The sequence below is a fragment of the Grampus griseus genome, assembly GCF_964374135.1.
Source record: "Grampus griseus genome assembly, chromosome: 8".
Classification (NCBI taxonomy): domain Eukaryota; kingdom Metazoa; phylum Chordata; class Mammalia; order Artiodactyla; family Delphinidae; genus Grampus; species Grampus griseus.
The window spans coordinates 86,590,193-86,613,337 of NC_139002.1; the positions used below are offsets into that span (position 1 = coordinate 86,590,193).

The following is a 23,145-nucleotide window of genomic DNA, read 5'->3' on the forward strand; positions in this document are numbered from 1 at the left end:
TAATGGCTCACCTACCAGTGACTGATGAGAAAATGTCAGTGCATACTTTAACTTGTGGACATTCACTGGTGTATATCCAACGTCGCTAATTTTGTCAAGGCAATATGCATTTTAGAGCTTGCGTACTCATCGGGTGGGAAGACAAAACGAGAGGCTCATAATTTAATTGGCCATTACAGAGCCATCAAGACATTCCCAGTTCTATAAAGGTGTAACGTCTTGCCCACAGACAGAATCAATGAATTACGATTTTATTGTGTTGAGAACTTGAATCATAAAACAGAGGTGATTTGGAAATTGATGTAAGCGTCTGTCGACTCTTTGCACATCTGATGCCTCCCACCTAGGAGAAGAGGGGGAATACACTCAGCAAGAATTAAGAATGTGCCTAATTTTGTGTTACTCCGGAAGGATGGCCATGGGAGTTTTGCTGAGTGGCTAAAAAGATGTTCTGGTTAAGAAACTCGCTATTTGCCTGTGCTAAGTCCAATTATGTACCAGCTCGACGGCTTAGCTCCTTTACTAATTAAGAAACTTTTCTATGGAATTTGACTTTAACAATTTAAAATCTACAGTATGTTTGTCTTACCCACATCTCACCCCGTCCTACTATATTAACTACAAACTAATCACTTCTTTTTTGCTTTGTGAGCTGCCACAGTTAACTATGTGAAAACTTTTGAGCCTTTGGAATGGGAGCACCAGATGAGCCTCTAATGGCAGAATTGGATCCTTTTTCTCTGAGCAGCAGCAATGGCACAGGGCATTGTGGTTCTGCAACTCTTCATTAGGGAAGTGATGTTTGATCCGGGTACCACAAAAGATCATCCCCTCCTCCCCTCGGGTAAAAAAAAAAAAAAAGGAATTTCTTAAGGGTTGCTGTCATCACCCCCAAGTAGACAACAACTCTGAATCCAAATGTAAGCTGAGATGTGGAGAAATTTTATCAGCACGTTTGCAGGCTTTTAAAAGAGTGAACTTTCAAGGTCTATTGCAATCTATTGTTTTAAAAGACAGAAATCCATAAAATGAGCTTGATGATGGAGGAGATCATAGCTTGTCTTCCTGCCACCCGTGTGCATTTTTTCCAAATTTGTATACTAATCTTCGGTCGACCCGTTCCAGAATTCCTGTTTTATAGTAGTACCTGTGAAAGACAGCAGAAGAGGGACGTGAGGAGGGTTCATACCCTGGGAAAACAACAGCGCGTAAACACGTTCCTCTTTCCTCTCAGGTGACAGGCTGGTCTTTGGTTACCCTGGTATTTTCACGCCCTCTTATCAACTTACACTTAAACCTTTCCCAGTCATCTTGAAGAGCGAACCTCACCACATCTGGTTCAAAACGTGTGTGTGTGTGTGTGTGTGTGTGTGTGTGTGTGTGTGTGTGTGTGTGTGTCTGATAGCCTGGCTTCAGAGTGATCTCCGGGGAACACTGCCAAGAATGGAAAGGACAGCGTGTCAGTTTACAAACTCTAATCCCACCTGTACCTAAGAGCCGAAGTGTTGTCACATGACACTTTTTATATAACTCTGCCTGAAGGCTCACGGCATTTCATGCTGTTCACTTACCTCAGAGCTCTGCTCAACTTTTCATACGTCATTCTGTCATTTCTCTTCCTTTGTCCCCACATCTTTGCCAGGGCTTCTGATTTAACCACCCGAAAAATACCTTGTTCCCTATCTTCCCATTCCAGAATGCCACAGTTTTCCTCAGGAGATAGAAGCAGGTCTCTCACAAATTCCCATAGGTGAGAGCTCTGGAGGCCTTTCGGGAAGGAAAAAAAGTTAGCTAAAAACTAAAACAGAAAAATTGAAGAGTTGTACAACTTCTCATGAACCCATGAGAAATGCTCCTTCATGGTTATTTCCCAAAGTGATGACCAAGCGTTCTACTTGGAACCATACCTAGCTGTGAAATGTCCTCTTCTACTAAAGTAATTACAACACACACACAGAGACATCCTATTTACATCGACCAGCAACACTGGCTCACGAACTTTCCCTGCTCGATGGAACTACCAACTAATTCTACGGAATTAATGAAATGACAGTCGAATGACGTTTCCATTCTTCTTTCTGAAAAGCAGTGTGGTTGTACTGAGATCCCATAGCTACAACTGTCTGGCTGGACTAATCCTGCCATTATGTTTTGCATGAAAAACTGGTATTTCTCTTGTTCCATTGTATCATAGTTAAGACTTGCTCTGGAGCCTGGCTGGCTGGGTTTGGGTCCTGAATTCACCTCTTCTAGCTCTGTAACCAAATCTCTCTAGTTATCTTCTCTCTAAAATGGGTTAGTAGTGATAAATGGAATATTTATAAATGGAATGGAATATTTACAAATGGAATATTTCCTGCCATATCAATACACAAAGGATGGCACAGTCATCAATGATTGCAACCCTCCAACGTGAGCCGGTGAGCCCTGAGGCGACTCAGGGCTGAAAAGGATCCCTGCCATCTAGCAGCCATCAGACTGCAGCCACTCCATAAGGCGAGCCCTGAGGAAACTCAGGATGTGAAAATACAGGATACTGGCCCCAGATAGCTGAGGTGCATATCAAAGGAATGATTACACTGAGCCCAGACTCTTGCATCTTCCCATACCTAGAAAAGCGCTGAATTCTTTAAGTTGAGACATTTGGTTGTCTTTAATTAACAATAATCTTTATGACAGACTCTAGGTCCATTCACCTCACTACAAATAACTCAATTTCGTTTCTCTTTATGGCTGAGTGATATTCCATTGTATATATGTGCCATATCTTCTTTATCCACTCATCTGTCGATGGACACTTAGGTTGCTTCCATGTCCTGGCTATTGTAAATAGAGCTGCAATGAACATTGTGGTACATGACTCTTTTTGAATTATGGTTTTCTCAGGGGATATGCCCAGTAATAAAGCAGAAACTAGCACACCATTGTAAAGCAATTATACTCCAATGAAGATGTTAGAAAAACAAAAAAGAAAAATCAATAATCTTCTGACGTTGCTGCAAAACTCCTGTATCTCCTGGCTCCTCCCCTCACCTCCTTGGGGCAGTTTCTCAGAGTTACCTGAACTGCTGTCTCCTGGGCTGCAGTCCTCATTTTGCCCCCCAAAAACTTAACTCGCAACTCCCATGTTGTGCATTTTTTAAAGTCAACATAAGAGTACCTACCTCATAGCACAGGTTAGAGGATTATGATTTAATACATGTTAAATGGCTAGAACCAAGCCCAGCAGGCTCGACCCTGTCCTGGGTAGATCTTAGTTCTGGGAAAGCTAACAGAATTGCCAGCTCATGGGGTTTCTTTAGTATCATCTCTGAGTACTTCAGTGAGAAGGATTCACAGTAGACCAGGAGAAACAAACCCTTATTCAGAAATTTAACGTGGTTAGAACATTACTTTAATTCTCCTGATACCATTTCCAAGTCAAAAGAAAGAAATTGGATTTTGATAACACTTATAACGGTAATCATCAATTTCTCTGCTATGTTCTTTGGGAAATAACGGGACTCACTCAAACACTGAGTCTCAAAGCTTATTAAAGTAGATTACTTTGTCTCATGCATGGTTTTAAGAAATTACCAATGACAGATGGCATCTCTTACACTTACTTGTTCGACTATGACTGTGACAGTCTTGACTTTTGATGCCACTTGTTTTCAAGCAACTGGAAACAGCGTCTGCAACAGAGTGATTTACAGCTGTAGGAAGGAAGCTGGAGGCCGCGTTCCGACCTCAAATCACACCAAATGGGCAACTATTAATTGAACACCTTTGTGGTAGGAGACAGCGTGCTGGGCTCTTTGGGAATAATTAGTAGGTTTAAGGAGCATTTGTATTCAACACTGGGGCCCTACTGTGTGCCAAGTTTCGGGCTCTGAGCTGGAGATAGAAAGTGAACAACACAGACTTGGTCCCTGCTCACCTGGAGGTTAAGGACTATTGGGCAAGGAAAACACAAGTGAAACACAAATCGCCATTGAGTTAAGTGTTATGAAGGAAGGAGGCCTTAGATAGAGAACGAGGCGGAGGAAAGCACCTGCTGTGGATGGGGTGGCCAGGGCGAGTCTCCTGGACGGGAGACACTCACGCTGATGTCAGGAGGTGGGAGGGTGTCCCAGAGGGAAAGAGCAGCATGTGCAAAGCCAAGGGTGGCGACCAGGCAGGCCCGTGGGGTGCCCAGGCGTGGCGGTAGGGGCACCGGGCTGCCAGCAGGTACATGGGCACATGGTAAGGATGTGGGATTTTTTCTTTTTTTTTTTTTTTTGGTGGTACGCAGGCCTCTCACTGCTGTGGCCTCTCCCGTTGCGGAGCACAGGCTCTGGACGCGCAGGCTCAGCGGCCATGGCCCACGGGCCCAGCTGCTCCGCGGCAAGTGGGATCTTCCCGGACTGGGACACGAACCCGTGTCCCCTGCATCGGCAGGCGGACTCTCAACCGCTGCGCCACCAGGGAAGCCCAGGACGTGGGATTTTATTCAAAGAGTAAAGCGAAGACTTAGGACTTTAACAAGGTCTACTTCTTAAGAAGATCCCTCTGGCTAGTGTGTGGAGAACAGACTAGAAGGGACACAGGTAAAAGCAAAGAGAGTAGAGCTTATGAAGAGCAGAAAGCAAGGTGTGACCTCAAGGCCGAGTTAAACTAGAAATCACACTGTAAGTCTGAGACACTCACATTGCTGCAAAGTGTATATGATTAAAAAGTAAAAGGTGGTACCAGATCACCCCTCCCTGCCCCCACATCACTTGCTCAGCCCGCTCCAGCCACACTGGCCTCCCGGCTCCTTCTGAAACTCACGGGCACATCCTGCCTTGGGGCACTTGCTCCCTTTGCCCTCAGTGCTCTTCCCTTGGATGTCCAGGGGCTCACGCCCTCATCTCCATCTTCGCTCAAAGTCACCTTCTCAGCGAGGCCTTCTCTGACTGCCTGAGCTGGAATTGCACACGCTCACCCTACTCAACACTCCATGTGCTAGTTTTATTTTTTGCTGTCATATTCATCACCATGGAACATATTATATATTTATTTATTTTGCTCACTGGCTGACTTTTCCCACTAGAGGGCAGGGATCTGTGTTCCCACCTGTATCCCCCAGCACCTAGCACAGTGCTGGGCATATAGTAGGTGCTCAGTAAGTATTGTGGAGCGGCCACCATGCTGCACTCTACTCACCTTCCCTGCTGTAGGGACATGATGCTATAAATACTGAATGACAGAATAAGTATGCTGTCCATGGAGGGAATGGTGTCCTGTGTACCACACCACCGCACAGGAGGGGCCTGTCTCAGTGCCAGTGGGTCTTGTCACTCCCTGGCGTGACATCCTGCAGTGGTACTCTGTGGTCTCCCGCACAGAGGCTGCCACGTTAGTCAGGCCCTTCACACATGGACCTCCACCCAGTTCTCCAGGCTTATCCCTTGCTACTCCCCAACATCGTCCCTCCTTTGGGTCAGATGGTCCCAATGGGGCTTGACTTTCTCCTTCTTCCTTTGCACATGCTTCCCGCTCCCCACTTCCACCCAGCTGAACCCACTCTCACAAAACCTCATCAGGAAGTCTTCTCGGAACTCACCCTCTGGGTTAGAGCCCTCTCTGTCCCATAGCACCTGCGTGTTCCTCAGTGTTCCAGCATTGGTCCCTTTCTACCTCTACCGTAGAGGTCCATCTCGTCCGTTGTTCATGTGTAATAACAGCTGATATTAAAGGAGCGCTTACTAAGTGCCAAGTGCTTGTAAGGGCTTCACATACAGTATCTCATTTAATACCTGCCACGACCCTGTGTGGTATAATCGCTATTTCCATTTATTGAGGAGCAACTGAAGCCCACAGAGTTTATGAATTTCATCCAGAGAGGTGGAGCCAGGACTTGAACCCAGAGCAGTTCCGTTTCAAAGCAGATGTTCACAATTTCTGCTTCAGCATGTCTTTCATGGCAGGTGTTCAATAGATACTTAAAGAATAATTATTAAAGTTTGTTGAGTGTTTGCTACTACCAGGTGCACACCCAATCTCGCCCACTTATGATGCACGTTTCTTACTCTCCTACTTTACGTATAAGAAAACAGAGGTGTCGAGTGGCTGGTGTCTCCCTGGAGGTCCTTCACTCATGGGCTCACGAGTGCTGAGACACAGTGTACTCTCTGCAGCAGGCACGGGACAGACATCACGAAACAGGTCCCAGGCTCTCCTCTCAGGGGACTTGCACCCAAGTGGGAAGGAATGTCCAGTGAACAAACATGGCCTATTTCAGTTGGTGATAAATGCCATGGAGAGGAATGTAGCGGGGTGGGAGAATAGAGGTCATGGTGAAGGGGCTGAGTGATCTTGCAATTGTCATAAGAGTGAACAGACAAAGCTCTCGGACAAGAAGATGCCTGAGCAGAACGGAGCGAGCCCTGGCGATGTCTGGGGAGCACGATCCAGGTCATGTGCCTGCCCGACGCTGGAGCTGAGATCGCATGTGAACAGTCTGGCATCAGGGCCCCCAGCCCTAATAACTGCCGCGCATCATTCTCTGGAACAAACCATGACACGAATGCGTGACTTCAACTCTCGGGGTCCCTTCGGCCTCTCCTCCACCCTTTCCTACATTACAGCCTGGAATTGTATTGATGTGGGAAAACGGGCCCATGCATATGGGCCAAGCCACAGTGAATGCTCAGGTGAGATCAGCTGACAGTGGGGTTGCCGCCAGGTAGAGAGAGGTGAATGCAGGTGAGCAGAGCTGACGGTCGGTTGATCAAGACCGAGAAAGGGTTCTGCCCTCCTATCTGATCCAATGTCACGCTCTGCGGCATCACCTGCTGAGAAGACCTGGCCACTATTTTAATTTAATCTTTTAAGAAGAGAGACAACAAATGGAGTCATCAAGACAAACACAGGCGAATTATTAACTGGTGACTAGACAACAAGCTTTCTCTGACATGCCAAAGGGGCAAGACGTGGAAGAGTCACCCTCTTAATTCTGATGCTTTCTCCGCGTGCTTTGGCTGGAAGAGATCTGGCTTGATGAGATGAACACAGGATGGGTCAGCACGAGGCAGGGCTGTGGGGATGGTGGGAGTTTCCCCTTGTGGGTCTTGCCAGAGATAAATAACCCTGTTTTATCTGTTCCTACTCCTCAGTGGTGGCTTTGAGGGTAGTCATGGCTCGGCTCGGCTGGAGGCCTTGCTTGGCGGGTGGTGGGGTGAGGGTGTTAGTGGGGGCACAGGGGCTGAAGCCATCAGTGCGTGGCCACGTTGAGGCAGCTTCCCAGATCCAAACGTCCCCAAGGTCAGTCTGAGGTGGTGGCAGCAGCAGTACCCTGAGCCCCGCCCCAAACTTCTCTCTGGAGTTCCACGGTGCTCTGGGGGGGCAGCTCCCTGTCTCACAACGATCTTCATCTTCAATGTGCCCCTGCAGCTGTGCCTGCCGCAGGGTGAGTGGGGACATGGCCCGGGCTCTCTGCTGTCTGTGGGACTTGGAGAGGTTTGGATGCCTTGAAACTGGAGACTGTTAAAATGTGGCCAAAGGATATGTTCTCAGTCGTTGATTGAAATCCTGGTCTGCTGTCCTCCAGAAGCTGGGTGGAGGCTGGCGTGGCAGTTTCTCAATCGAGCTCATCACACGCACGTCCCCACGATGCTAGCAGTCCAGCCATAGAGCCTGCACCCCGTGCCAGGAGCCGGAGATGCCCAGCAGCAAAGCCAGCCCGTAGGCTTTGTCCTCTGGTGCTTCTGCGGCGGAGGTGGGGAGGGTGTGGAGAGGAGAGATCAAGTGCAGAGGGGCTGGGGTACTTCACTTGGGCCAGTTCTGATGGTTTCCTAGCTTGTCGGGCCTGGGCCCCTTCAGCAGGTACTAAGTTGAAAATCTCCTGTTCTCTGAACCATTGTGGAGCTGGGCCTAGACCCAGAGGAGCTCTGAGTCTTAGGTCTCAACTGAGTGGACAGCAGAGTGAACAGCAGGGTCTGGGAGCGTGCGTGCATGTGTGCGTGCACCTGTGGGCACGTGGTGAAGGACACAGCATATAAGAGCATAGACTTTGAGAAGATGAGTTGGAATCTCTGCTCGGCATGGACTTATAACTTGTAACTTGTGAGTTACAGCACCTCCAGTTTCCTCAGATACAAATGGGGATAATATTACGATCTAGCAAAGTTATCATGAGGATTAAATAAGTTAATGTAGGTAGAATACTTGGCCTGGCACCGCGCTGGGCACATAGTAAGGGCTTCACAAAGACTAACAGTAGCTATGAATCTTATAGCGATTTAAGATGAATGGGAACACTGCTTGAAGCCCCAGGAGGCTACTTTGTCCTAGTTGGCCAGGCCCGGGAGCCAGGACCTTGGCGTGGGTCTCAGTAACTAAGAGCAATCATCACCATCATCATCTTTAAAAAATGAAAGCTACAAAGTTCCCTTTCTTAAACCTTCTCCATCTGCAGAAGTGAAACCGTGAGTGTTAATTTTCAGAATCAACAAGGCCGTTTGAGATCCTCCATTACCTTATAATTATAAACGTGACCTGCTTAGTGAGCTCAGATTCTTTGTAGACATTATCAACCCCAAGGCCTCTAATGGGTAGTAATTATGATTATTATTGCTAAAGGGCACCAGTATTTGGAGCATCTATGCTGCTGGCACAGGCCAGGCGCTTTGTATGTACTGTTACCTGAACTCCTCACAACCCAGCGGGTGTCTCACCACTTTATAGACAAGGAAACTGAGTCTGGGGGAGGTTAAGGAAGCCACAGACTTGCTCTGTCCACCGTGTTTCTCCTGCCATCTTCTAGCCTTTACTGTTTCAGGTCATCAGACGTTGAGTGTGGTCCCACAAGAGCATCATTCAAGCCCATGTGCCCAACAATAGCCTCAACACGGCCTCGGGTAGCTTGACCTCAGTTACTTACAGTCTTTGATGGTGGCCTTGGTCTCTTCAGGGTCATTAAAAAAGGAGTAACCTGGAAAAGAAAAAGAAATCCGCAAACCATGGCATACAATCCTGCTTTCCCCAGCCAGGCCACGAGGGGAGGTACTGGGGAGAAGGGAAGCCACTGTGCCCTTTGTAGGGTACTTTTATTTCAGAAGGAACCTTGGAGACCACCTGGCCTTTATAGGGCCACCCTGAAGCCACCCCTGAGAGATGTAATCTCCTTATTTTATTTTATTTTATTTTTGGCTGCCCTTAGAGCCTTGTGGGATCTTAGTTCCCTGATCAGGGACCGAACCAGGCCCCGGCAGTGAAAGCACTGGGTCCTAACTACTGGACCACCGAGGAATTCCTCAATCTCCTTGTTTTTAAAGGCCACCTGGAGAGAGCCCTGGGCCACGCATCCCAGCAGCTTCTAGGCTTTTCTGAGTGGGCACTGGGAGTGAGTTCTGGCTTGGGATCAGGAGGCCTGGGTTCTGAGCTGGGCCGAATCACTGACCCCCGTGTAGACTTGCCCAGTCACCCTGTCTCCGGGCTCGTGTTCCTTACTGGCAACATGTGACAGAAACACCCTTGCCCTCCCTGTTGGCTCTCGGAGTCTATGATCTGGGATGTGATCTCTAATCCTTGGGGATTTGAATGCCTGTTACATGCGGGTCAAAGAGAAAAATGGACACGGGAGGCTGCAAGAAATGCAGAACCCGACATGAGGATTTAAAGGAGTCTGGAGACGGTCGGGGCCTTGGTGGTCTCTGAAGAGTGGGGCGAATCAGGAGTTTCAGATCATATTTTCACGTAGCAGCACAGGCCAAACGACATCTGCTTTCTAACTTGGTGTCCAATGTGAGGACTAGTTTCCATTTACTGAGAAGACAGGAACAGAGCAGAGTTGGGACTTGATTCCTAGGGCCGTCGGTTCTAAGAAGGATTGGTTCTGGTCAGCCACGCACTCTCTTCCCTCCTCCCGAGAACAGGAGCGGGTGACGGGGGATCTTCCTCTCCTGTGCTGGGAGAGTCTGCCCTCTGCCCTGCACCTCTCCGGCCGACTTCGCCTTCCAGCGACCAGGGTCTTCATGCTTCAGGGCCCTTCAATCCTACTGCAACACCTGCTGAGCCAGACAGCACGCTGGGCCTAGAGCCCCCTTTAACTCCTCTCCCTGCTAAAACTTGTTCTGTGTCATTTTCTTCCAGAGCCCTCATCTATGGGGTAATATAAGGCCTAAACTGGGTAATAACTAGTTAACATACAATTTATTGTCCAAACAGGGACACTTTTGAGAACGAAGGACAGGATAATGGTTGAAGACACCGTGTCCTGGGCAAATTGGGACACTGGAAACTTTGGTCACAATACATGTATTTCAATCACTGTATACATTCTGGCCTGAGGAACATTAAAGGAGGAATTTGAGGACAGAGCAGGTTGATGGAGTAGATCATCTTACTGATCAACAGGATAACTGCCCTGGCCCATAGAGTCCCTGAAAGTCCACCATTGGAGGTAGCTTTGTGACTCCAGGGATTCCTTAGAATAAGAAGAGGCAACTTGTGGCCTGCTTAAAAACACAGTTGGATTTTAGCTTATTTGTTCTGCACAGACTTTGAGGTAATGGGACCAGGGATAGGTATTTTTTGATGTAACAGTTGCCAGGAATGGAAGTGCCCGAGGTGGGAGATCCCAGCACAGGGACTGCTGGGCCTGAAGACCAAACGTGATTGACTTGACGTTCTGCCGAGGCTGGCGGTACCAAGCTGAATCTTTTCTCAGGATGGAATTCTCATCTCTGTGGCCCTGGGGTTCTTGTGCAAGGCTGTCCCCTTGGAATGGTTCTGAATGGAGCCCCCAGCTCCTCCCTGAGCCTCTGTGATTTGCTCAGACTTGCCTCCTTTCAGGGAAGGCCTGCTGAGTGGAGGCCACTGCTCCTGGCAGGTCACTGTCACTGGCGATAATCAAGCAGAGACTGGATAACAGTGGACAGCACGTCTGTTTGTCCCTTCCTCACCCCAGGGAGCTATGGCTCCCAGGGCAGAAACCAAGCAGTGCCTAGCAGCCCCCATCCTTAGCTTTCCTGCTTTCAGGCACCCATGATGGGGGAGATCAAGGGGAGGGCAAAGAATCATAGAGCTGGAAGGTACTCTGTGGGTTTCCACCCAAATAGGAATCCCTGCCACGGCACCGCCATCAAGCAGGGGCCTATTAGATTGCTTGCTTATCTCCAGTGATGGGAAGCTTCCTACCTTAGGTATCTTTTGAAGCCGCCTTTTAATTAATTAATTAATTAAAGATTTTTTTTGATGGGGACCATTTTTTAAAAGCTTTTATTGAATTTGTTACAATAGTGCCTCTGTTTTATGTTTCAGTTTTTTGGCTGTGAGGCACGTGGGATCCTAGCTCCCCGACCAGGGATCGAACCCATACCCCCTGCATTGGAAGGTGAAGTTTTAACCACTGGACCACTAGGCAAGTCCCCTGAAGCTGCCTTTTTAAAATAAGGTGCTAACTTTTAGAAAGGTCTTTCTTAAAATTGAGCTGAGATGTGTTTCTTTATGTTTTAAAATTTCTGCCTCTTGGTTATATTCATGATGACAAAAACAGTTGCCATTCATTGTATTTGCGTCCGTATTTGCTGTGCTAGATAATGTTTCACCGAATCCTGTCAAGAAGCCCGGGGAGGTGTGTATCATAACCCCACCAGAGAGGCGAGACAGTGGAGATTCAGAGAGGTTAAGCCATTTGCCAGAGGTCCTGCGGCTCCGAAGTGTGAGAGCCAGGGTTGGAGCAAAGGTCTTTCTGATCTCACAGTCCTTGTTTTGTACTGACTTTCCATGAATCAGCCCTGTTGACCTTGGAGAAGTCACTTAACCATTCAGGACCTCAGCTCCTTTCTCTGTGATACGGGGATACAGAATTGTATGTTCTCAAAAAAATGCTTCCGGCTTTAAAAAACCTGTCCAGCAACATTCTACTCTTGCAGGGCATGTTGCTGTTAAATAATGCTACTGGGGCCACCTTGCGGCCATTCGATCCCTGACCACTAGGAATGTGATAAAAGGAAATGGCCATTAGTCGGACTCCTCTGGAAACAGGGAAGGGAAAGGGTCTAGTTAATTTTCTTCTCCTTCTGCTTAATAAAATGTCAAGCAGAAGCCTCCTCTTTTTGTCCACCCTTTATGGTTAACAATCTTTATGAACATAATAGTTTGTTGTATCAGCCTGGTTCCTGGGCGGTCCTTGAACGTGTTTTAGTTTTCTTTTTCTTTCTTTCTTCTTCTTTTTTTAAAAAACTGTACTCAGCTTGCTTCCTTGTAACTCACCCCGTTTTACCTCCAATCTCTGATTCTAGCATGCTAGAGCTTCTGGGTACGGAAAGGTCTGGTTAGCAGGGGATTTGGTTTCACAGAGAGTTGCAGCTAATAAAATTTCGCCGTGTGAGTCCTATGGTAGGGAAGGACCTCCGAGGTCATTTGGTCCCAACACCGGGTCCCTGTCCTCAAAGCCCAGCCCTCTGGGCACTGACCTTGTGAGCGCATGCTCTGGAGGATGAAGTACAGGTACTCCCCGCAGACACCAGCTGCCTCGATGAACTCCTCCTGTGTCATACTGCACAGCTGCAGGCCGCTGACGTTGAAGTGGCAGAAGGAGATGCAGTTGGCATCCAGCTTATACTGGTCGCAGCAGAACTGGAGCCATTCCCAGACGTGGCGCTTCGTCCAGTACTCAGGGTGGACAGACGGCCAGTAGGAGTCACAGGCTGCACCAGGAAGAGACAAGTGAGGGATGACAGCCAGGAGAGGATTAGAAGTCCCTCAAAGGAGGCTCTAGTTTTACTAACATCCTCATCCTCTGTCCAATGAGTTGAAGGGGACTCCAGCCCTGGGTTGTTCTGCTGGGGTCCTGGTCACCTTCTGTCCTGAAGTGAAAACCAGAGAGGACTGGATCCTACGAGTGGCCTTACTGGCAGAAGAGGGAATGACGGGGCGAGAGACCTAGTCCTGGCTAGGGAGCTCCTTGAAAGGGGGAAACTAGGGGAGAAGCAAAGAAAAAGTCCCTTCAGGTATTTGGTTTCAGACAACAGGACATCAAGAGCATAGCCTTTAGAGCCTGACAGGTCTGGATTCAAATCCTGGTTCTGCTGCTTTCAACTTGGACAAGATCCATAGACATTTAAGCCTCAGTTTCCTCATCTGTAAAATGGGGATAATATGCGCCACTCACAGGGCCGTTCTGGAGTTTGTGGTTAACACCTATAAACTATATGGTGCATAGAAAGTTATCAATCAATTCAATACTTATTATTGGATTGGCCAAAAAGTTCATTCGGGTTTTTCCACACCATCTTACAGAAAAACCTCAACGAAATTTTTGGTCAACCAAAACAAATGCCTGTGGTGTGTGCCAGGCACCATCCAAGGCTGATCTGATTCCCTCTGCTGTTATGAAAAGCTGACCAGCACTGGCTATAGATTTGTGTGCTGCCCCTGGCCATCTTGTGCTGAGGGCCTTGGGCTGCTGAAATATTGCCCAAGCATCTGGCAGACCTTGGATGACCAGAGCACGCTCCTCCAGGGGAAGGGGGAGGTAGAAGCGTTGGTTGTATTGTTGTTATTGTGTTTTTGGTGCTGTTTTGAGGAATTTCTATCCAGAGGGCAGATTCCCTTCACTCCTTCAGTGAAGGTCCCAGACAGAGGTGTGTGCCATCCTGTCTGGGAGGCTGAGAGGAGGCTGTGCCTAACCCAGGGGCAGAGATGGGTGCTCAACAGACTGTCCCAATGCCAGGAGAAACCAAAAGGGTGGCAGATCTGCTATGGAAGATGTGAGGTACCAGGTCCTTGGTCAGGTACTTTGACATAAACAATTCTTGCCATTGCCATTGTACTCATTCATTCATTCAAAAGCTTCAGTTTCCTCATCAGTAAAATGGGGACAATGATAGCACCTACATCATAGGGTTGGTCTGTGGATTAAATGAGTTAATACATGTAAAAGTATTTAGGGTACTTAGAACAGAGTCTAGAAGATTACCACTGAATACCTTCTATTTGTGAAGCAACAAATTTTCATCTGAGAATTCATGATGAATGGGAGGTTTGGTCCCTGTCCCCCAGGAGGTCACAGGTGAGGAGACTGAAGGTCATGGAGGTCTTGCCCAAGATCCCACAGCCAGTGTGGGGTAGAGGTGGGATGTGAACCCCAGTCTGAACTTGAAAGCCATTACTCTTTCCGTTCCATCATGCTGGTCCTCAGAGGTCAGCACAGAGAAGAGATCAGACAGTGGAGGTAGACACAGAGCCAGAGAGAAGGAGAAGGGCTGAGGAGAAAGGCAGGGAGCAGAGGCAGGCAGGGGTGACTGGCTCAGGCTGTGTGGACGACAGAAAGTGTGTCTCACGAGTTACACCCCACGGCGCACGGCAACGAGGCTGTTATGATTCCCCCTTTAAATGCTGCATTGGCTGCCCCTGTCCCCAAAGGAACTGTGGCGCTTCTAGTCCCAGGCGGGAGATGGCTTCTCTGCCCCTAAGCACCCCTGTGTATTGGCCAGGCTGCTATATGCCCTGATCTACACCAGCTCTACTTTCGATCTCCCCCTAAAACGTAGAGGCCTTCCAGAAATCCCTTTTCCCACCGTGAAGTGGATTGAGGTCAAACTTGAACACTAGGTTTGCTGTAGACTGAGTCCTTGGACTCTTTAATCAATAGAAATTGATAAGAGGCCAGATGAGGAATTCAGGTAAGGCTTTCTTGGGACTCGTGCTGCAGCACGAGGGAGTGAGAACAAGAAACAGACGTCCTTGCTTGATCCCCGAGGAGGGTCAACCCGGTCCCTTAAACGGGGGGAGGGTGGGGCGAATTGGTGGGTCAGGCGGGAGGGGCGGCTTGGTGGCCTGCCCACCCCCTTGGTGGAGCTGAGCGCAGGCATCCCGCACAGGACCCTGCTTTTGCTTTGGCGCCTCAGAAGTGGCAGTTGGATTTTGGCCTTTTTGTATCTTATTGTTCATCATTTGCCCCAACTGCACGTACCTGCAGTTATTTTTAGTCCCTCATAATGTCTTTCGTTGGTATTTTGTTGTTGGAGGACTCGTTTGTCCAGGTGCCAGCACTGCCACAAAGGGTCCCACGTCCCAGATCTCAGGTTTGTTTAAATTTAGGGTTTTAATCAGAATTCTATATGTGTGTGAGTCAAAGAGTTGATATCGGCCAGGATGGTGGAGGTTGATGTTGTGGCCTCTACCTCCTGTTTGAGGAGGGGCCCCCATCAGCCGCTGGGGGTGCCAGGGTCTCCTGGGAACACCTGGCAGCCCTTCCCCCTTCTGGCCTGTGCTTTCACGTGCCGAGTTCTGGCTGGAGTAACCCCGGGGCCTCCACTTCCCTGGTATTCCCACGAGAGATGTTTATGAGCCTTGAAATTCTTCCTCCCTGGGTCCCGAGCTGAGCCCCGCCGGAGATGCCTATCGGGGTGCTGCCCTTTCAGGGCACACTTCATTTCTTTCCATGGAGAGCGTGCGCCAAGTCTCCGAGCCCCTCCCCTCTCTCTTCCACCCCCAAGTCATTTTCTTTGGCCCTGGGAGATGGCCACGGCCATGTTGTTTCTGGAGGCCAGCGGGGGCGTAAGGGATTCGGAGAAGTGTCACTGACCCTGGGAAGGTGTCGCTGGCGCAGCCTCTGTCCCCTCGGCTCGCTCTCCTCGGCAGCTTCCCCGCAGAGCAGGCTTCGTGTGCAGCTCGGGCCCGCCCCACGGGGAGGCCAGAGCCAGGGCCGAGCACGGCAGGCTCTCCTCGCCAGCGGTGTCCTTCCCGAGCGCGAGCAAAGTAGCTGTTCTCGGCCAGGTGGAGGGCGAAGCGCCAGCACAGAGGGAAGCCTCTTGGCTGTGGTGTGGTTCCACGGTCCTGATCCCACAGGGGTGAGGAAGGCCTCCCCCCTCACCACCGCCCCTGCCCTCCCGCAGCATTGCCCCCAGCTCAAGGTCTTTGCACAGGCGCCTCTGGTCACCTAGGGTGCGGTCCCCACCTGTCCTCTAAGTAATTGCTGCTCGTCCTCAAGACCCAGCTCACTGCCCCTGTCAGGAAGGCTTGCTGTCCCACAGGGGCGTGGCCAGCTCTGCCTCTTCACCCTGAGTCAGCAGGGCGGAGCCCGCCTAGCCCCCTGTGGGTGTTCCGGAGGTGAAATGACCAGCCAGGGGACTGCCACTTATTATCTTCACTTCACAGGGAGGAAACCGAAGTTCTGAGAGGTTACGTGACTCAGGCCACGCGGCTGGTCGGTAAGGGGGTTAGGCCTCCACCAACTCTTCCACCTTTGGACGTGGGATGTTTGCATCACCTTTGCCTCACTCTTCTTGGTTGGCAAGGACCAGACTGGACACACATCTGGAAGACTGACTCAACACTTCCGATGAAGATGTATATATATAAATATATTAAAATATATGCAATAGTTTATATAGATATTTATATAGTATGTGTATGTATTGTTATATATTTTACATATTACGTGTATTTATTTATATATATTACATATATATATATTATGTACGTATATAATCTAGGTTTGAAAAATCAGAAGAAGGATAGAGAGACTGATGATGACAGTGTTTGAATGACATGGAGACCCTTTCACTACTCGGAAGAGATGAACTCAGGGAAAATACAAGACAGGGTGATACACCCAGAGAATATGTTATCTTTAACAGGTTGTATTGTCTGGAAATGTAAGGTGTTTGCCTCAATGTGCCTACTATTCACAAAATAATTTAGACTTTTTGGAGAAGCTGAGCTATGAGGCCCTTCTGCCTACGTTTACCAGTTGGGTACGGATGATGTCCTGTACCTGGTAGACTTAATCCAAAGGTCCGCAGGCCACGATTAAACAGCAGCCTTGGCCAGCTCCTTTGAAGTCGGAAGTAGGTCAGGACACTGGTTTAAGGGCTAGCTGCATTGGGAAGAAGAATTAAGGGGCTAAAGGGAGTTTTCAGCGATTCTGGGGGTAAATGCTCACAGCTGATGCTATAACCTGGGTTGCAGTGAAATTTGGAGGGAGGCCTTGAGTTTTGGAGCTGGCTGGCACACTCAGATTCCCACAGGGTCAGCAGGGTATGTCCATGCCCAAAGTGGCCCCCGATGGGGACAGTGGGAATGGGCAAGTTCATGCCGAGTGGACAGTGGTGGCCCAGCTCCAATTGGCTGTTGCCGGGCAGGAAGGTGGGCCCTGTGTTGCCAAGCCCAGATTGTTATGTGAAATCTCATGATTTTTAAGTGCTGACTTATTTAATTTTTAAAAACCGCTCCGAGGGTCAGTCAAAACTCTTCCAAGGCTGGCTCACTCCTGGCAGTGACTTTGTGAGGAAGAACTTCACAAGCTTCTGGACGGTTGTCTCCTTCAGAACTATTGTTTACAGCCAGCATGCTAAGGCTTTTAAACATTATTAGTCGAATAGTATTTTCTTCAAATTGAAATTTCTCTGGAAAAAAAGCAGTGCTGCTTTGCTGGGAGTTAGGGGAAGGTACTATATGGCTTCCCCTCCTTAGCCCCAGAAGGCTCCTTGAACATCACTGTTCTAGAACTTGAAACCAGGGCTCTTGATATTTGGATTCCCCCTAAAAGCTGAAAGGGTGTGTGATCTCACACTTAGTGGTCCTGCCTCCTAGGGACCCTAAGAGGGTCTCCAAGGGCATCTGTATGCCCTCCAAGGGCATCTGTTTCTTGTTCTCACTCCCTCAGCAAAATGGGAATACTAGGACGTACCCCATAATGCTGTTAAAAAGATTAAATGAATCAATACATGGAAAGTGCTTGGAAAAGGACAGGCAGGTAGTAAGTGCCCATTAAATACCACCCATTTATACTTGTTAATATCAGGGCTACTCATACCACTATGTTAATTGCGTTTCCTCAACTTGTTAGCTGTGCAATCCTAACAAAGTTTCCTAACCTCTCTGGACCTCAGCCTCCTTCATCTATAAAACAGGAGTAATAATAGTGCCTACCTCTTAGGGAGTTTGCTACGAAATGGAAGAGAAATGATGTATGTAAGGAACTTAGCCCAGTTATCTGAACGACAGGAAGCTTTCCATATGTCACTTGTAATTAGTTATTATTTTGGGATGACATTTGTTCTCAGGGAAATGAGGCCATCTCCACCGGGGCCTCATTCTAGCTGAGGGACAAGCAGAACAAAGCAACCCAAAACTCAGTGAGAGCGAGGCAGACAGTTTGGGTCCGAGGAGGCCTGAGTTAGACGGACTGGACCACGATTAGCTTGATTTATTAGCATTGGGAATTGGGAAAGTCTTTTGCCTGGAGCAGCACTGAAGAGACCAGTGAGTGGACTGGATAGCGCCGGGCACCATCGATTGTGGCTTTGTCACTGAAAGGAAGGGCTTTATGAGGAGAGATATGAAATGATATATTGCTTCTAGGTTTCCCTCCTGAGCTGGTCTAGCCTTTTATTCCAAGCCTGTGGAATGATTTAGACCATGAGATGGAAAAAAAAAAATGCCTGGAGCAGTGTAAGAAACTGGGTGGAGAAGAGATGAGAAGGGCTGGCTGGGTATTAGCAAAGAGCCGAGGCCATGGGAGTGTGGTTAGAAAGGGGCAGAGAGCACCAAGCCCTGAGCCGTCCTGGGGCCACAGCTGCCCAAAGGCTTGGATGTGTGTGGGAGAGGCCGGAGGTGGCTGATGGTGAGGTCTCTCCTTGGAGGTGTCCTAGGGTGTGACTACCGCCATGGAGCTCACCTTAGGCTTTCCAATGATTTTGTATTTCATTATCTGGTTTCGATTTAGAAGTTCCTAGACTCTCTCTCATATCTGATCTCAAACTTCTATACCCTGAACCGGAGTCTTGCCTAAGAAAAGCCCCTGTGAGACCCAGATGCCTCTCTTCCTGATCCTCTGGTTGTTAATATCCAAGATCAGGGTTTTGCACCTTGTTTTCTTTTTTAAGAAACAGTTCTGTCTTCAAATAAAATCTCCCATTGCTAACATATTTGTTGAGCACTTAGTACGTGCCAGTTACCATGCTACACTCCTTGAGTTTTCTCATGGCATCCTCAACGTGATGCTATGAGGTCCTAGATCACGTAGCTTATTTTACAAAGTAAATGGTGAAAGTAAGGCAAAGAATGGTGAAATCCCTTCCTGAGGTCACACAACGAGGAAGTGGCTGAGCGAGGAGGAGGTCATGTAGGCAGATTCCAGTTCCTGCAGCCAAGCCTTAGTAACCACTATGCTGTACTATCTTCCGAATCAAAGGGAGGGAGGGAGGTGGAGAGGGGGACCTCAAGCTTGTCCTTCTCAGCTGTCACTGCAGGTCCCCGAGGACCTCCTGGGAACCCCTAGAGCTGCCTCAACCTAGAAACCTCTGCCGCAAAGTATAAGGGAGATCCGAAAGCCAAGGCCTACTGAGTGTTGGCCTGGCCACCTTGGCAATCAGGGGAGGGGTGTGTGGGTGTGTGAAGGTCAGGATGGAGTTCCAGAAAGTAGGGGTGAGATCAGGATATTCCATGGCTTGTCAGATGCTTGGCTACTGGAACTTGATTGGAGAAATAATCTCTTCAAAATATCACATGCTTGTGAAATTTATGCACTTCCCCACTACGTCCCTCTTTGATCAAATTTTCCACTATCTGTAATTCTTTACTTTAAAAGCTGAAGGGAAGGCCAGGGTTAGCTCATGATATTCTAGAACATTCTGCAGTCTGTGACTGCTCACTCGCCAGCCTGCCGTGTAGCAGGCTGTGCTGCTTCTAAGACAGGCCAGATGCTGCGCACTTAACACATGTCAGACACAGATTCAGCTGCCTTCTGCTAAAGCCAGTTAAGAGGCAGTAGGCAGCTGGTTATCCCGGCTAGGTTGCGTATTCCTCCCTGCACTCTCACGGACATCATTTATCCAGCGGGCACATCATTTCTTTCTCCCTTTCTCTCCCTTTGGTCTCAAAGTGTCTAAGCTGCCAACATTCTGAATTGGAAAGGCTGAGATGGAGACCCGGGCTGCTTTTGTTCCATATGAAAAGTGAAGCGAGCAGAGAGAAAGCTGTTTATCCACCATCTGGGAGTCGTGAGGTGTCCTGGCTACAGTGACTGCTTGCCAAGTGCCAGGTGCTTTGCTAAACACGTTATATGTGGAATCTCAGTCAATCCTCCCAACGCTGGGAGGTGGATGCCGTTTCAGCTGAGGAGAGCATATCTCAGAGATGTTCGGGAAAACCTGCCCAAGGTCATGGGGCTGGTGGATGCCAGCAGCAGCCCTTGACCTCAGACCCAAACAGGAAGCTGCCATTGGGACAACCCTGAATTCAAGCTGGAATTTCCTGGGAGGTGGGCAAGGACCTTAGGACAGATGGCAGAGCAGTGTCTGGAGAAGAACCTGGCTGTCCCCTGATGCATCCCTCTCAGAGAAGGTTTTGGCAGACACTCAGACCCATGTGTCACCTCTTGGGGTGACAAAAAGACAGAAGGCACTGCAGGGCATTCCTCCCACCAGTGGGACTCAGGGAGCCTGGGTCCTGATTTGAGACAATTTTCACACCCAACCTTGACCTTTATGAGCTCAGAGACACTCGGCTCCTTCTGAAGTCCAGAGGGCCAGAGGGCCGGCCCAAAGCCTGGCTCCTCCCTCGGGGAATGTCAGGAAGCTGGGCCACTCGCGGAGGATATTCTGTCTTCACATCTTGGTGGGAATTTCTAGTCTCCCAGTGGGTGGTGGGGGATGAAGTCTACCTCTGTGATGTTGCCTGATGCAGGAAGAGACGCTTCAGGAAGGGATCCTAGCAAGGACCTGGTCCAATCCCTCCTTACACTGATGGAAATGCAGAGACCTCAGACGGGAGAAAGCTGGGTCCGTGCTTTTAAAATGCACAGTTCAGTGGCATTAAGTATATTCACATTGTTGTGCAAACACCACCAATATCCACCTCCAGAACTTTTTCTTCAACCCAAACTGAAACTCATCCTTCATTTTTACACACTTGTGTGTGCTTGCTGTGTGCCTGCCATGTCCCAGACACTTCACACCTATTAACTCATTTCACCCTCACAAGTCTGCGAGATAGGCATTACTGCTATGTCCACTTTAGAGATGAGAAAACTGAGGCACGAGAGGGTAAGGTGTTGCAGTTATTAAATCGCAGAGCCGCTCTTCACGTTTAGGGCATGCGGCGCCAAAGTCCGAGCTCTTGACAACTACAGAAGCTCCTGGAACACTGCACGAGGTAGGTGGCTGAGGCCACCCCCTCCCATCCTGCTCTGATGCCCCGTGGTAGAAGAGGCAGGAAGAGGAGGCTCCCAGGATGGCAGCTCTGTGTTATGCGTGAATGGGAGAGAAGGGACAGGAGCTGGGCTCCACCATCGTGGGACACATAGGGAAGGGACAGGGACTCGAAAGCCTTCGTTTTCCTCCTTCAAATTTAGCCTCTTGACCAAATAATGAGTGTAGGGGAGATCGAGTACATTCCTCATTGTCTTTCTTGGAAACAAGGTGCTCCTTAGGCCTGAAGGAGAATTACAATGTGCGGCTGGATGACTCAGGTCCATGTGCAATTATCTGGACACTGGTGAGAGTGAGCGATGTCATACGTACAAGTGTGTCGTGTGTGAGGTTGGGGGATGGTGTGGGATTCGATTTGTAAGAATGTGTCTCAGGTCTGTCTGTGCGACACTGGTCTCTGGCCTGGAGGCAGGGGCTCCTTGAGATGGACATTTCACAGTGTCCTCAGAGGCCTGGCCTCTTCCGGAGGCTGCTGGCCTCCTGACCCTGAGTGTGGGCCCTGCTGGGCCGGAGCACACAGGGTCAAGGCTGGGTGGTGAGGCCTGAGGGCTCCACCAGTGCTTGCATCACCCTCCGCGGGGTGTGCACCTGCCGTGCTAGCAGTCAGCCAGGCTTGCTGTGATGTGTAGTCACCCAAGCACCTGGGGACAGAGGTCCACAGAGGGTTTCTGGGGCAAAGCTCAGCTGGCCTCCCTTTGGCATGGGGCTTGCACAAGGCCCCGTGCTTCCTTCTTAGGAGGAGAAAACTGGGCTGGGAGAGGAGGAAGTGTGGGGAGGGCAGCCTGGGGGACAGCAAGGACACTCCTGTTTACTGAGCACTTGCTTGGTGTCAGGCTATATATTTCACAGTTTGGCTCCCTTAATCCTCACAGTAATTCTCATCATCCCTGCTTCAGGGATAAGGAAATAGAAGCTCAGAGACTATCTACAATATTAATACCAATAATCACAGCGTTACGTCATCTATAAGATGACCATGTAAGAGAGTTAAGAGTGCAGACGCTCAAGTCAACTTGCATGAAACTTAACTAACTGTGAGACCTTGGGCAGGTCATGTAACTTCTCTGTGTCTCAGTTTCTTCATTTATAAAATGGGAATAATAATTAGTAATTTCTCCTAGGGCTTCAATAAGGAAGAGACAGGTGTTTGGTACAGAGTCTGGGGCATAGCTAGTAGTTAGCAAATGTTGGCTAAAGCCACAATGATCAAACAGTCACAGTGTACTAGGCTTCGGGCTAAGGGTTTCTTTCTATTACATTGTTTAAATATAATAACTCCAAGAGATTGGTGTTATCATCTCCCTTTTACCCATAGCAAAATAAGGCTCAGAGAGGTTAGTGGAGTTCCCCAAGCCCACAGAGCTGGGAAAAGGTTGGGGCGAGGATTCCAGTGCTTTTCTCTCTGCAGAAGCAGCCCTTCCTCCCGCCTGGGTCTCCTGTGACCCTCTGCCCTTAACACTGGTGAGAGCTGGCGTTTTCAGGCCCCCAGCATGGCACTGTCACCCGCCTGAGGCCAGCACCACCTCCTGCCCCAGTCTGTCCCAGCTCAGATGAGCTTCTCCAGACGTACACACCTGTCTGATGCTCAAAGGCAGGATAATACTCTTCATTGCTGAACAGGTCAGTCCACGACATCAGGGGGTCGCAGAAGGACGCGTTGGGCAGGAAGGTGCTGTGTGTCACTGAGTCCAACATCACCCTGTAATGGCAGGAGAGGCTGTGAGGAGGCGGATGAAGGAAGAAAGCCACACTGTAGGAGCCCCCAGCAGGGCAACACTTGGTTTTTAGTAATGACGGCAAACGCTTACAAACATACAGTCTCCCAGGAGCCAGGCACCCCTCTAAGTGCTTTCCATGGTGACATTTTTTAATCCTTGCCACCTCCTGTGAGGTTTGTGTGTATATCCCCATTTTATAGATGAGAAAACTGAGGCAGAGGGGTTGAGACAATTGTCCAGGTAACATGGCCAGTAAGTGG

At 49.1% G+C, this 23,145-nt stretch overlaps 1 protein-coding gene across 3 annotated transcripts; it reads right to left on the reverse strand.

Moving 5' to 3' along the window:
* Nucleotides 1–1,050: 1,050 nt before the first annotated feature.
* ELF5 (E74 like ETS transcription factor 5) lies at nucleotides 1,051–22,877 on the reverse strand (the record flags this gene model as incomplete). 3 transcript variants are annotated; one of them, XM_082660350.1, is made up of 6 exons in its annotated part: nucleotides 1,051–1,147; nucleotides 1,572–1,767; nucleotides 3,606–3,674; nucleotides 8,885–8,935; nucleotides 12,423–12,656; nucleotides 22,742–22,877. In XM_082660350.1, 6 exons carry the CDS (start codon nucleotides 22,860–22,862, stop codon nucleotides 1,051–1,053), a joined length of 768 nt encoding a protein of 255 aa, XP_082516476.1. The 3 variants fall into 3 exon arrangements, with proteins under 3 accessions (XP_082516476.1, XP_082516478.1, XP_082516477.1); XM_082660352.1 differs by lacking the exon at nucleotides 12,423–12,656 and having other exon boundaries at nucleotides 22,742–22,862; XM_082660351.1 differs by lacking the exons at nucleotides 8,885–8,935; nucleotides 12,423–12,656 and having other exon boundaries at nucleotides 22,742–22,862.
* Between the last annotated feature and the right edge of the window lie 268 nt (nucleotides 22,878–23,145).